At 36.5% G+C, this 13,941-nt stretch overlaps 1 protein-coding gene and 1 long non-coding RNA gene across 4 annotated transcripts in view; one reads left to right on the top strand and one right to left on the bottom strand.

Moving 5' to 3' along the window:
• Positions 1-9,956, top strand: part of SNX10 (sorting nexin 10) — a 43,503-nt gene extending 33,547 nt beyond the window's left edge. For all 3 annotated transcript variants that reach the window (XM_081971426.1, XM_081971425.1, XM_081971427.1), the window contains 2 exons: positions 7,335-7,547; positions 7,967-9,956. In XM_081971426.1, the coding sequence (XP_081827552.1) occupies positions 7,335-7,547; positions 7,967-8,048 (295 nt within the window). In that variant the 3' untranslated portion in view covers positions 8,049-9,956. The remainder of the gene's footprint in view (positions 1-7,334; positions 7,548-7,966) is intronic.
• LOC309401996 lies at positions 6,935-11,801 on the bottom strand. The gene is made up of 2 exons (XR_014176825.1): positions 11,364-11,801; positions 6,935-7,492 (listed from the first exon to the last, which is right to left on the bottom strand). It is a non-coding gene; the product is annotated as an uncharacterized lncRNA (long non-coding RNA).
• Positions 11,802-13,941: the final 2,140 nt, after the last annotated feature.

Raw genomic sequence — 13,941 nt, 5'->3', positions numbered from 1 at the left:
AAATTAGCTGCTGAGGATAATGTCAACCATTCCAGTGTGGTCTTATTCTACCATCACAATAATATATTATGCTAGTTCTTCTTTAGAAGTAAACCAGTTTCTTATTTAAACCACAAGAATCATTAAAAAGTGGTCAAGACATAGAATCTATAGAAAGGAGATATTTAATGGCCACAGAGACATTTCAGCCACATCCTTTCTAGGCTTTTTACTCTTTAAGCAATTCTGTTTCGAAGGTTTCTTTGCACTGAGATTTCTCCATCCTGTTATTGTTTTGTGGAATCTGCCCCCCCCCCCCCGTTTGTTTGCATTTCTCTCCATTACTATAGCCACGGTGACTTTTGCTTCTTTCAGCAAAACACAATTTGTAAATATTCCAATTTAGAATGTGTCTGTCCTTGTCTCAATAGTTGAAATGTTTGTGAACGTTCTAGAACATTTGTATCAACTAGGCCAATTGCTGTTGAAGGCTTCATTGTCACCTGAGATTGCTCAGTCTAAAATGGAAGATAAAATAATTCTTTAAAGCATATAGAAGCCAGTTATGGATAGAACTGAAAGCATGTTTTCTTCACCATATATGCAGTTAGGTAATTGGAATTAATATATTTCAAATATAGCTATTTCTGCTTAACAGAGGGCTGCAACGATGTTTTCAAGATCTCAACTAATTAGATGAAACCAAGTTTCTCTTGGCAGTTCTCTGCAATCTAATTAACTTTTCTGATAACTGGAAACAAGGGCCAGATCAAATCTCAAGGTGACAAGTTGTGATGCATGAATTTCAGAAGAAATGGCTGTATGCATAACTTCAATATCTCCTATGCTTACAAAATTAAAAAAAATCACTATTAGGATAATGCATTTAAATTACTAAGGCCAATGTACAGTAAAATGACGATTGGGATTGGGATTTCTGTTGCTAAGTGATACTGTCGTTAAGTGGGTCATTAAGTAAGTACCTACTTGCACTCTCTGCTAGTTTCTCACAATAGCAATAGCACTTTAGACTTAAATACCGCTTCATACTGCTTTGCAGCCCTCTTAAAGTGTTTTACAGAGTCACCATATTGCCCCCAACAATCTGGGTCCTCATTTTACCGACTTTGGGAGGATGAAAGGCTGAGTCAACCTTGAGCCTGGTGAGAGTTAATCTGCCAAACTGCTGGTAAGCCGGTGATCAGCAGAAGTAGCCTGCAGTACTGCACTCTAACCACTGTGCCACTGCGGCTCACAATCAAAGTCAATGGGGAAACTAGCAGGAAATCACAAATCCCAGGCTGTTTACAAGCAGACCTGCAGGCACGTTAGTGGCTGCTGCCAAATGAGGGAGGTTGATGAGCAGTGAGGAGGTGCTGGGCAGCGGTCAGGGTGGTTCTCTGCCAACTTCCCATTGACTTGTGGGAAACTGGCAGGAAAAGCTACAAATTGAGATTGTGTGATGTGCGATGCTACAACAGTTGTAAGTAGGAATTGGTTGTGAAGTGTCCAAATTGAGACCACATGACTGAGGGTGCTGGCTTACTGGAACAGGACTAACCATCATTTATTTGGCACCGACGTAACTTTGAATTGTTGTTGAATGAATGGTTGTGATTCAAGTACTATCTATGAGCTACGTATTAGATCGTGCCATAACACTCCACAGTATGATAAAATATATATATAATTTTAGAGATTTTTTTCAAACAAATGGCAACTGTGAGATTCAGATATATAATGATTATCTAGTATAAGACACATTGGAGTATTAGATGCACCAAGTTTTTGAAGAGGCAAATTTTTTAAAAAGTAGGTAGGTAGATAGAGGAATAGATAGGGAAAGAAAGAGAGAGAAATACAGTAGGTAGGTAGGGTGAGAGAGACAGTAGTTAGATAGGTAGGTAAGTAGATAAAGGATAGAGAGAGGGAGAGAGAAATAGATATATATATATATACAGTAGGTAGGTAGGGAGAGAGAGTGTGTGTGTGTAGGTAGGTAGGTAGAGGGATAGAGAGAAAGAGAGAGAGGGAGAGGGAGATAAATACAGTAGATAGGTAGGGAGAGAGAGAGAGAGTAAGTAGGTTAGTAGGTAGAGGGACACACAGAGAGAAATATATATAGAGAAATACAGTAGATAGGTAGGGAGAGAGTAGGTAGGTAAGTAGGTAGAAGGAGGGGGAGAGGGAGGTAGGGAGAGAGAGAGAGAGATACAGTAGGTAGGTAGGGAGAGAGAGTGGGTAGGTAGGTAGATGTTTCCAGGTGTATTTATCCATGTGCTGGAGAAGGAAATTGCTGACAATCTGCAGCATCTAAGACTTTGTTTCTGCTGGCACAGCACTTGATCAATGCAATTCTCATCAAAGAGTTTTCCAAAAGGAAAAAGTTTTTGCACTCTGCAAACCTCCCAAAAAGGGCCCGTTTTTCTCAAACAAAAGGCATGAATAGCCTTGGTGGGGCTTATAGAGTGCTCCTGCAAGGGGGGGGGAATGAGCAAAAAACGGCCCATTTTTTGTGAAAACGGGTCTGTTTTTTGTCAAAGAAATTGCATGCATAGCCTTATGGAGGCTTATAGAGTGCTGCTGGGGACTTGGGGGGGAGGGGCAAAAAATCATGTTTTTTGCTCATTTCTGCCCTCCCCAGCCCCCAGGAGCTCTCTGAAAGCCTCCATAAGGGTATACACAGCCATTTTGGTGAAGGGCACGGGGCTTCGGGAGAAGAAAAATGCTGTATTCGATGTATAAGACGCACCCAGATTTTCAGCCTCTTTTTTGAGGAAAAGAGGCGTGTCTTATACTCCAAAAAATATGGTATATATTATGATTTATACTAAGCCAAACCCAGACTAGCCACATTACAGCTTAGCACAGCCAGATAGGTAAGATGGATATGGAAATAGACAACTTGTATTCAGATTGACGTTTATCGTGTGGATTTGGCTTCCCCATGTCTCTATTTAAAGAGAGGTGGAAAGAAGAACAGACTTTCTTTATTATCTTCTCCTGTGATGCCTAAAACAGGTTTAAGCGCTGTTTAAAAGCAACTAAACTAGAAGCCAAGTGCATAAGGCAAGGTAAGGTAAAAGACATAATAGCTGATCATTATGATTTAAATTCCTCCACTGCTTCCCTTTTCAATCCAAATCTGGATCGTGGATGCAAAGGGAAAATATTAAATATCGTTCTTCCTAAGAAAACAGTAGGAAAATAATGGGAATATATAATCCGACTTTGCAGATACAGTAAGAAAGAACTAGCTGTTAAGGGGAGACTTAAGGAAAAGATTATAGTTTTGAGTTAGAGGGAAACTTGAGAGAAAAAAGCCTCAAAACAATCCCACATTGATTTTATTTAAGATGGTACAGAAACAGTATTGCAGTAAGATTCTGTTATTCTACTTTGTTGCTATAAAAAAAGCATTTCTGGAATTTCTGCCCTGGTCTTTTCTTGACCTGGTTACCTCAAAGGACTGACAGGCATTACAGACCTTTCAATGCATGTCTTTTCACACTTGACATGTTTGCATTTCTAGGATACCCTTCCTGTTTTAAATTTATTATCTTTGAACGGATTTTTTAAAGCCTCCAGATGGCACTGTTAAGCAGAAAAAAGAATAACTGTAATGAGTCCAGTGAAAAATAAAAGTGGAAATTGAATTGTAGTGGCAGGGAGGGGCAAGGGAGGTCTACTAGTAGCCTTGATGTGCTTAGATCAACCTGTACTCTTATCACTTTTGTTTGTTGTTCCCATATGTTAGGTTACCAGCAAGTTAATAATAGTGCTTTGGCAGTTCAAGGCTTAACAAAATTGCACTGGACATGAAATAAAGCTAAAATGAATTTCTGTCCAATATCATTGACATTAGTGTTCATTATTTTTGCGGTGCAATGCCTCAAACCATCAAAAATCAATTTTAAAGATTACCCATTATTTTACAAAGAAACTAAAATGCATTTCAAACAGTAACAAAGAAGTAACTGTGGTGTAATTGTATCAACAGTTACTAAGGTTTCAGTTTGATGACACAATCACACTTCTAAAGCAACCCCTGAAAATATCTATTGAGAATAAAATTATATGTATGATCGTAGATGTATGATTAAGGTAAAATAATACCAAGTTGGATTATCAGTAATATTTTTATCCCCTCTTTATCTCCATCATTATATGCATACTTTAAACAATAGTGTCTGGTTATGACACTCTGTTAGGAAATTGATAGGATTTTTCTGAGGGATGAAAAAAATCTTATCAGGAATGGGATGATTAATGCTTAATTTGTTTGGGATTTCTTATGTAACATGATTCAGCTTGAAATGGAATTTAAATAAAAGTTGACTACATTTTTCAGATCAAGGTCACACTTAACCTCTCAATGGGTTGCCTAGGTAGAGGGTATGCTACTGAAAACAAAACAACTTTGGGAACAGATAAGACATTTAAAAATAAGTTTTGATTTGATTCACATTTTAATTTAAAAATATCGTGATTGCTTTCCATATATTTACTATTTTCTCCTATTTATCATATTAAAATTATAATTTACTTCAGCTATTACTGAAAGTAAAGCAGAGATCATGTACCATTTGCTTAAAGCCATGGATGTTACTGCTGTTCTCCATTCCTATTTGGTCACAATTCAATTGAGGTCCAACTGATTTATATGAATTCCAGAAGATAGTAATTTTTCCCAGTAAGCTGATTATTTTTTACTATTTTGTGTCTTTCTTTATGAACAATGTCAAATATCTTATGATGTAGGCGTATTGGAGCTGAAAAGGGCAATTTATACTTTAAAAATGATATAAGCATTACGTATTTTAGAATAATTGGATAGCTCTATGATTAAGATAAAATAATACCAAGTTAGATTAGTAAAATTTTTGTCCCTTCTTTACTTCCACCATTGTGGTCTGAAGAGTATGACATATGCAGCATCTTTAATGACCACCGCAATTAGCAGAATCCACTAGACTTGACAAACGTCTGAGCTTCCTGCATAATGTTTATGTTAATGTTCATGCAATTCGATAATATATCGGAGCATTCTTGTCTGCATGTATGAATTATATCTGAATAAAACCTTGAAGGAACCCTTTGATTTGATTGTGGCTTGGGCAAAGCATTCTCTGTTCTTCATTGCACGCTTTCCGTATTGGAGCTGCTGCATGACAAATTGGTCACTTCATATTGTTCAGTAGTGTTCTGGACAGACGTATGCAGAATATATTTTCACAGCAGAAATAAATCTAAAGATCTAAAGGTACAAGAACCAGGTTATTTTTATATCAAGGTGCCTCTTTGCCCTCAACTGGAGGTTGAAGTGGTTCAGGCAGGAGTGCTACTTTACATACTGATAAATTCTGTATTATCCAAGATGGCCTTGTTTTAAAGACTAAATTAGAAACTTGGAGGAAGTGAATAGGTTAGTTTTGATTTTAAGGGAGGAACAGTTTTAAGGGTTGGTATGCTTCCTGTTTATTTCTTTTATATTCAGTTTATTTTCCCAAAATCTCAAGGTAGCATGCATGATTCCCTCTCCCCCAGTTTTATTTTCATAACAACTTTGTAAAGTGGGTTAGATTTAAGTGAGCTTGGAAAATCCAAAGGCCTTTCTGGATAAGTGGGGATTAAATTCAGGAAACAAATGAGCATGAATATCCATTGTGGGGACAAATGATAAAACAGGCATCATGATATTCATACCATTTCCTTTATATGTGCACATCCTTAATAGACATTGCACATCCTTAATAGAATAATTAGAATTTCAGTACTAATTTCATTATTCTCCTGCCTAGCTGTTAAGAGATAAAATCTCTGCAAATTTCCTAAAAGATTTTTTTTTGCTTAGGTATGTAAGATGGCTATCTAGGTCAAAAGAGATGCCTTCCTGTTTCTTTTCTAGCACACATAATTGAGGCTGGTCTAAACCTCATTTTATTTCTCTCTTCTCTTTATCACCCCAATTTTGAAATGATTTAATTTTTGTCTTCCATTCAAGAATATGCCATAGCCATTGTTTTTCATATTTATTATATAGCCTGCAGTAAATAGTTCAAACCCTATTTTTCTATTCTACTGACCTGATGAATCCTTATTAAAATATTCTTCACTGTATCAGAGACTTCCCTAATCTGACATCTTTGAAATGTTTTAGACTACAGGTCCCATTGGCACCAGGTTAGTAAGGCTGCAAAATGTCCACATTGATTCTTTCACAGCTATCTTTAATAGAATTAATCCAAATGTCCTTTCTCTAAAATAGGATTATAAAATATTTTGAGATTATCCTTGTACAGAAGGCAGAGTACAGGATTGCTTATTCATATTAAAATAATGATTCTCTGGTAGAATATTATCCTGAATGTTTGCCTGGAGTCCTGAAATAGTTGACTATCCCCAGTTAGATTTCAGAATTGTAATTAAGAGAACATTTAATGATAAAAGTAATTAACTGACATTAGCAAATATTAAGTAAAAAAACAAGGGTTCTAAACACCCACATTTTTAATATAGAAGCAATGTTATTTTGGGGGTTGTATTTGCTGGACTAAATAAGCCAATAGAAATGTATTTTAATGTTGAATGAAACTAGTTTGGAAAGAATAGATTTTATGACATGGCGTGGTGGAAGCAAGACCATTCTGTTGTTAATAAAAATATAGTTGAATTTATTTAATGTTGTATTAAACTTTTTAAATATTTGCTGAATTGAGCATTCTCATTTTAAGATTATATGCTGGAGTCAAAACACTTTTAAAAACTAACTGAAGTAAAAGATTCTTTTTCTCATTCCTCTGAAATAGTTTTATCAGCCTTTTTGAAGGTAACATACATAGTGGTAATCTATTTTTTTAAATAATCTATAATTTAATAATTATACACACACACACACACACATCCTACACACATATTTGCAAAATAAATATTTCTGTTTTACACAGGCCTCTAATTTTGGTAAATTCTAATGCTCTTATTTTAAGGCAATAGTTTTATTACATATTCAGAATTACTGATTATGCATCATTTACCATGTTAGTTCATGGAGGCACACATTCTTTCCCCACAGCCAAACTAGTAATCGATTCACATGGTGGCAACAGATGGGGAAATAAAAAAAGTCCTTGAAAATTACTTATATAACAGATGTTCATAACTATTAGCTTCATTTATTTTACTCACCTAAAATCCCAAATACTTTAATAAAGGTATCACTTACTCAAACATTCTAACATTTATACTGCGTTCAAACTGCAATGGGTATGAAGTTAAAAGTAACTTTGAGGCAAAAACTATTGAATAAATGTTCTTGAAAGGCAATTTGTTGATGAAATTTTTGTATTTTTTTAAAGGGTACTCCAGAATCCAATTTTGCTTTCAGACAGTAGGCTTCATCTATTTGTACAAACACAGCTGAGTCCTGAAGATATTGAGGCCTGTGTATCTGGAAATACGAAATATTCTGTGGCTGAAGCAATCCATGACTTTGCTTGTTTGAAACGACGATTTCCTGTAGAACATGAAGAGAAGAAAAAAGAAAATTATGCCGATTCAGATTCTGAGAGGTTACTTCCTTACATTCTGCTAAACATGCACACATGAAAATAAAAACACTTCAGCATTTTTGTTGTTGATGCAATGCTAAGATAATGAAAAAATTAATTGACTGAGATTTTATTGAGCTGTGACAGCTCATCATAGAAGTCTTTGCATACACCTCCACATTGAATTAATGAATGCAGTAGAAATTCAATTATCTGCATTCTGATTATGTGAATTTCATTTAGTCAGACTTGAATTATTCGTGTTTAAATTATCTCGCTAAAAAAATATCCAACTGCACTCCAAATGACTAATTAAAAGTCCAAATTTCCTGTCTCTCTTTTGTGACTGGGGATAATTAAAGTTCTCCTCTGTTACTCAGGCTTTGAGTGTGTTGTGAAAACCAATTTCCTCCCCCCCCCTTTTTTTCCCCCCTCTGCAGTTCATCCTCTGGGCTTGAACACAGTGGCGATGATACCAATTCACACAGACATAAAGCAAGCAGGGCTCCCGAAGAACCCTGAAATATTATTTGCACTCTGCTGTTCCTGGAATGACAGGCCTAACTTGAAAGTTGTATGTGACCTTTCCAACTACTTTCCAAAGCACGTGCTTTCTGTTTTCAAACCAGTTTTGAAAAATATACAGTATATTCAGTAGAGGTCATGTGGGCTGGGAATTATAGAGATAATAGTCCAAGTTATTTTGCAGATCAAGCAGGAGAAACCTGATTTATGTTGTTGAACAGTTATGAATTACATCTGTAGAGACAACTTCAGTATCTTAGATTTCCTGGTGTAATCCTTTGGGGGTCATTATAAGGGAGAGCAGAGAAAAGCTCTGAATGATTTTGAAATACGTTGGAATATCTGACCTCAAAATGTACAAATTCTATTTCATTTGGCATTTTAAATGGGCACATAATTCTATCATATTGTACAAACCTAACAGTTCTAAATCATTGGTAAAATGTAATTTTAAAAAAACCTCAGTTTTTAATGAAACACATTGCCAAGTAAGTATGTGTATGTGCTCAGCAATACAGAAATAAATGACCAAATCAGTTTAAAATAAACATTCTAAAGTATTAATTTCATCTCAATAAATACTTGAACCCTGTGTGATCAAAATTACAGTGTATCAAGTGCTTCAGTCAGTATGCTTAGTTGAAGTGAGTAGGTTTAAGCTTGCCTAACAATTATCACAAGTCATGTAAATATACTGTTCAGACCCATAATCCCATTGGAATCAAAGTACATCATATTGAGGGTACCAGGTATGCCTTGCTTTTTGAAACTATGTCATATATCAAACCTTCTTTGCATTATAAAAGAATTATGCTATATTTTCAAATTTATGTTTTCTCTTTCTAGATGTAACACTGAAGGAACTAGATTTTAGCCAGAGGAGCAGGAAATAACAAAAGATAATTTAATTTTTTTAGGGATATCTATGTTAAAATATCTAGCTGGACAACTTCGTAAACTCAATTTATTTTTGAAATCCTCAAAAATCCTAAAATTAACTGATTAACCAATCCAAAATGTATTTATTATATTAAATTATTATATAATAATTTTCATATTCTATTAATATTAAGTAGTACTTTTTGAAGGTCATGGAATATATTTTGGAAGGGGGGGAAGAAGAAGTAAATATTTAGAGCCAACAATCCTTTTGCTATTGTGGTTGAACATAAAATAATCTTGTAGATCATTATTATTATTATTGAACTGGATAGAACTGTTTAGGCCTTATTACAAAAGAGTGCTACCTACTTATGTTTAGGTACCTGCCTGAACATATAAGTAAAATTACCAGTGCAGTGTTTACTACTGTTACAGTAAAATGAACAAAAGGCAATTGAGGAAAGGAAAAAAAGACCGAATAAAATGGAATAACATATTGTCGCTTACTAAAATTACAGGAATCTAGAGTCGTTACTGTGAAGCAATTTGAAGCAATGTGTATGCTATAAATTAAGTGATTGCTAATTTTAATATGTGATGTCTAAAGACTTATGTGATGTCATTTAATTGATGCCTGCTGGAGGATAAACAATTATTTCAGTCTTAAGTATAGCAAATAGAAGGCTTGGGAACCACTGTTACATTCAAATTCCATTGTGAATTGCTGGATTTGATGCAGTTTGTCATTTGGTTTATCTATGCAGTGCATATTAATCATGTTGCTTCAGTATTACTATATTCATACTTTTCATAAGCAAACCTCTACATGCTTACCATAATGTAAATCCATTCAAATTGTTTACTCTGGAGTGTATCTGATTGCAGCTTGACCCTTGAAATATTTTGTCTATCTAGTGTCTATTAGTGAAATACTTGATCACAAACAAATGTGTGGACTCTTAAAATGTTTAGAAAATGCTTCTATTTTGTTACATTTCCAAAATAAAACATTTTCTATGTTGACTTATTTTTGTCTTTGCAGTCTTGATTTTAAAAATTGCAAGTTTATATCCAATTATATAGCATAAATATGTCATATATATACATACATACATATTTTAAGAAAGCACGAATAAAACAAGTCAATTTTCTAAAAGAATAATCCCATGAATTTTCCAAGTCACATGTCCCATTTTGGAATTCAGTTTGTTCTCCTCAGGTTTAAAGACAAGGAAAAGAAATTTGTTTTCTACGTTTACATATTTTTCTATCTGTCAGCCATATTTTTGTTATTGTTCAATACCGCTATAGTATGGTAAGACAAATTTTATGATTTACATACATTTTAGGTAATTCCCACACCTTCATTTCTGAAGACTTTTTAAAATAACAACTTGCTATTTACAAAGCTTTGCAAATAAATTCACATTTATTTGTACAGCCCATTTTATAAATTAAATCTGGTAAATGTTAATATAAAGCAGGAAAAAATATCTAGCAGAGTATGAAGTCTATTTTCTTAGTAGTTATAAGCACTAATGCATTAATTCAATATTTTCCTTAATATATGCTTTTCCTTTTTAAAATTGTTTTTGTTTTTGCAGTGATACTTTTAACTTTGTTTAAATTTTTTTTTAAAAAAATGTTCCAGCTTCTTTCTAGCAAATCCCTTATAAAATGTGGATTTGACAGCCTTTTCTTAGTACATCACATTTTACAAGATTTAAAGTGGAAAGAATTTTTTTTGGGTAATTATTCGAAATGCTTAGGTACCCTGCGAATGCAATACTCTTTCTTCCTCATGATTTTATGCCAATTAGAAATAATTTGGGAAAATAATTCTTTTTAACTATCGTTATCCATCAAATAGGAAGAATTGGTTAGCTCTCAAGTTTAACCTCACATAAAATCAGAAAAACAGAATTATAATTTGCAAAAGGCCAAGGGGGTAAGAATCAGTGGACACGGAATGACACATCTTAACTTTTCAACGTAACCCTTTCCTTGCTGGCCTTCTCTGCTTTCCAACACAGTCGCTTCCGACGAGCCAACTGCTTGGAATTGCGCCATCATCCAGCTTCTTCAAACTCAAAAACTTTCCCTCATACTTATTACGCTGGGAAGGATGCTTTTATTTTAAAGATACTCTATTCAGCGATACCTCCGTTCCTCGCTACTGGCTTGGTTTTGGGGATCATCTGCATCTTCCCGTCTCCCTCCCCTGGTTGCTATCTCTCTCCCTGCACGAAGCAAAAAATAAAAATAAATCCATCCGTAAGCCATCTGGCTTCATTTTAGGAGAAGGGAAACAGGGATGCCTGGCCATCAGTTATAGCCATTAGCGTTTCCTTCTCTCTCCAAACCTGGTTTCTTCGGCCAGTTTTACACCTTCGACCTGGCATAGAGTATAGTAGTTCGCCGGTTTCTTACCTCAAGGCCTCGATCCACTTTTTTTCTTCCACCCGCCCCCCTGTTTTCAACCCAGCATGCTGGACATTTTTCCCCCGCAGCTGCAAAAGCCGCACGCGGAATCGCCGGCGCGCGCAGGGCGCTGGCTCAGCAGCAAGCAGCAAGCAAGGAAGCAAGCAGCGGCAGTTCGCTCCCTCGCTCGCTCGCTTCCCCCCTCCCGCCCGGGGAATGTGTGTTCCAGGCGCCCTCCATGTGCCTGAGCTTTGCTGGGAGCTGTTTGTCAGGGAGGGAGAGAGAGAAGGCTGTCGCCGGCCGTAATCCCGTAACCCATAGCAACGGCCCAAATCAAGGGAGCAGTAGCCCGCTGCTCCAAAAGGCCCATAGAGAATACGTCAACGCGCACCTCTCCCTCCCCTCCTCCCAGAAAGCGATGCGGCCGCCCTAGAACATCAATGCGGAGACGGGGGCTGCAAACGACAAAGGATTTTTCAAGGCACCGCTCTCCTTGCAAATACTTCATTGCCTCATCCTCTTCCCTCCCTCCCCGCCTTTTTGGATGAATGTATGAAATGACAGACAGAGGAGGCTGGAAAATGAAAGGCAAATATGCTGTGAGGGGAAGGCAGGGAAGGAGGGCGAGGGGTGACGACGGCATTCCCAGGCGTCGGCTGGATGGCGGGCTTTTGTTATGCAAACGCCTAGGCAGCCGGCTGTCGTTCTCTGTGCAGGGACCAAGGTAGTCGGATGACTCCTTGAAATAAAGGTCAGCGGAGCTGGTGAGGGAGGGCAGACAGCAGAAGCGGGTTATTGTTTTCCCAACGCTCTGCGGTGATGCAGACCTTAAACGCTGCTGGGAAAGAAAAGCAGGATGTGGCGCTTGCAAGCCTGATTCTGGAGATTGGACTTCTTTTAAAAACGAGAAAGACTGCATGGTTTTAAAATATACAAACCTAGGATACCTAAAGAAGAGACAGCGAGACTTTTCCATACTCAGTAGGCCATGCATTTTTCAGAATAAGGCATAGTCTAGTAATTTCGCAAGCACTTGAACTAAAAATCTCCATATATCATATGACCATGCAAAATACTAAGCTATGATTGGCTTAAACATGATATATTGAAGGAATCACAGCTGAAGAGTTCACATAGTTTATTAACTATAAACTTAGGCCTATAAGGCCACTGGTTGGCATTAGCATTGCACACTAGCTAAACTAATAATAGGCAAACTACAGTTTGACTTCATCTGTGACTCTTGAAAATGAATTACTACATATTTGTCATGTCACTGGAGTTTAGTTTCCATCATATAAGCAGTAGGATAGTTTGGTACTCTGTCTGGCTCAGTATATTTATGAACTGAGTCAATGTGGTTACAGTAGTTTATGTTTTAATGTGCTTCTGCTTAAGTCCGTGATGATAACTAGCACCTTCCAACAACACCTGCCTTGATAGTGACTTGATAGGTGGATAAAAATCCAATCTAAACTTCTGGCTAACCAATAACGGTAGAAATAATGGAGAAAAGGCAAGGAGGATCAAATATTATTTGCCAATTCATCAGCACTATCTTGGTGAAAGTGAACTGTATGGGTTTTGGTATTGAACTGATCTGCACTCACTCATTGCCAAGCAGTTTAGCAACATACCACAAGGAAGTAAAATTTAACATTGGTTAACATTTTGCAAATCCTAACATGAGTGTCTAGTAAAAGGGACAGTGTTGGACAACTACAGGCCAATTATCTGCTTACCAAAAATTGCTGACTGGTATTGCAGCTGATGCAGTCTAGTCGCATTGAAAACAAACTCACTCCATCTGAGCAAAAAAATAAAATAAAAATAAAAATAAATAAATTTCTGAAGGCCATGGTTCCAGGATATCTGAGGAATCGTCTCACCCAAATGGGACTCACCTGTCCCCACAGAAGGGGCATGCCGTGGGCTCTGTTGGTCAAGAAATTTCAGCTGAAACTTCAGGGAAGCTCCTGAAGCCTCCGGAGGACGAAAAATGGCTTCAAAAGAAGCCAAAGTCAGCTGGCCAACACATGCATGCACACAGGCCCCTACCTTTTATTTACTTATGTATTGTATTATGTATTCTATGGCATCGGTCATGCAGTCACTTATATGGAACACTGATAAATAAAACACATTATGTGTAGAAACAAATCCTAGTTTAAATCAACAAATGCATATATGTAAGATATGTGGACAATATAATAGATGAGGTAACAAATTAGGGTAAAACCATGATAAAAATCTCAATAAGCCACAATAGAATTGATGTTATAATTTGATATCTAAGAAAGCTAATCTGCTTTTGGTTAGATGGCTATGATGACATTGCAGATACATTGAAATTTCCCTAGGAGGCATTCTCAACCTACATGTATTATTGTTTGTTCTGATGCACCACAGTCGTGAGCTCTCAGCCATTACTCAAAGAGTATTGCCTTACTTCCAGCATGACCAGTTCTGATTCTATTCTGCCTCTATTTTTTTATGGAATATAATTGCCAGAATATAGATTGACAATAACAGTATCGAAACAATAAAGGGATTCATCTTCTTGGGCTCTAAAATCGAAGTGGTAACT

This window comes from Natrix helvetica, assembly GCF_964273705.1.
Source record: "Natrix helvetica genome assembly, chromosome: Z".
NCBI classification, from domain to species: Eukaryota; Metazoa; Chordata; class Lepidosauria; order Squamata; family Natricidae; genus Natrix; species Natrix helvetica.
Note: the sequence above shows the minus strand (reverse complement) of the source record. Positions and strands in the feature narration are given on the sequence as shown.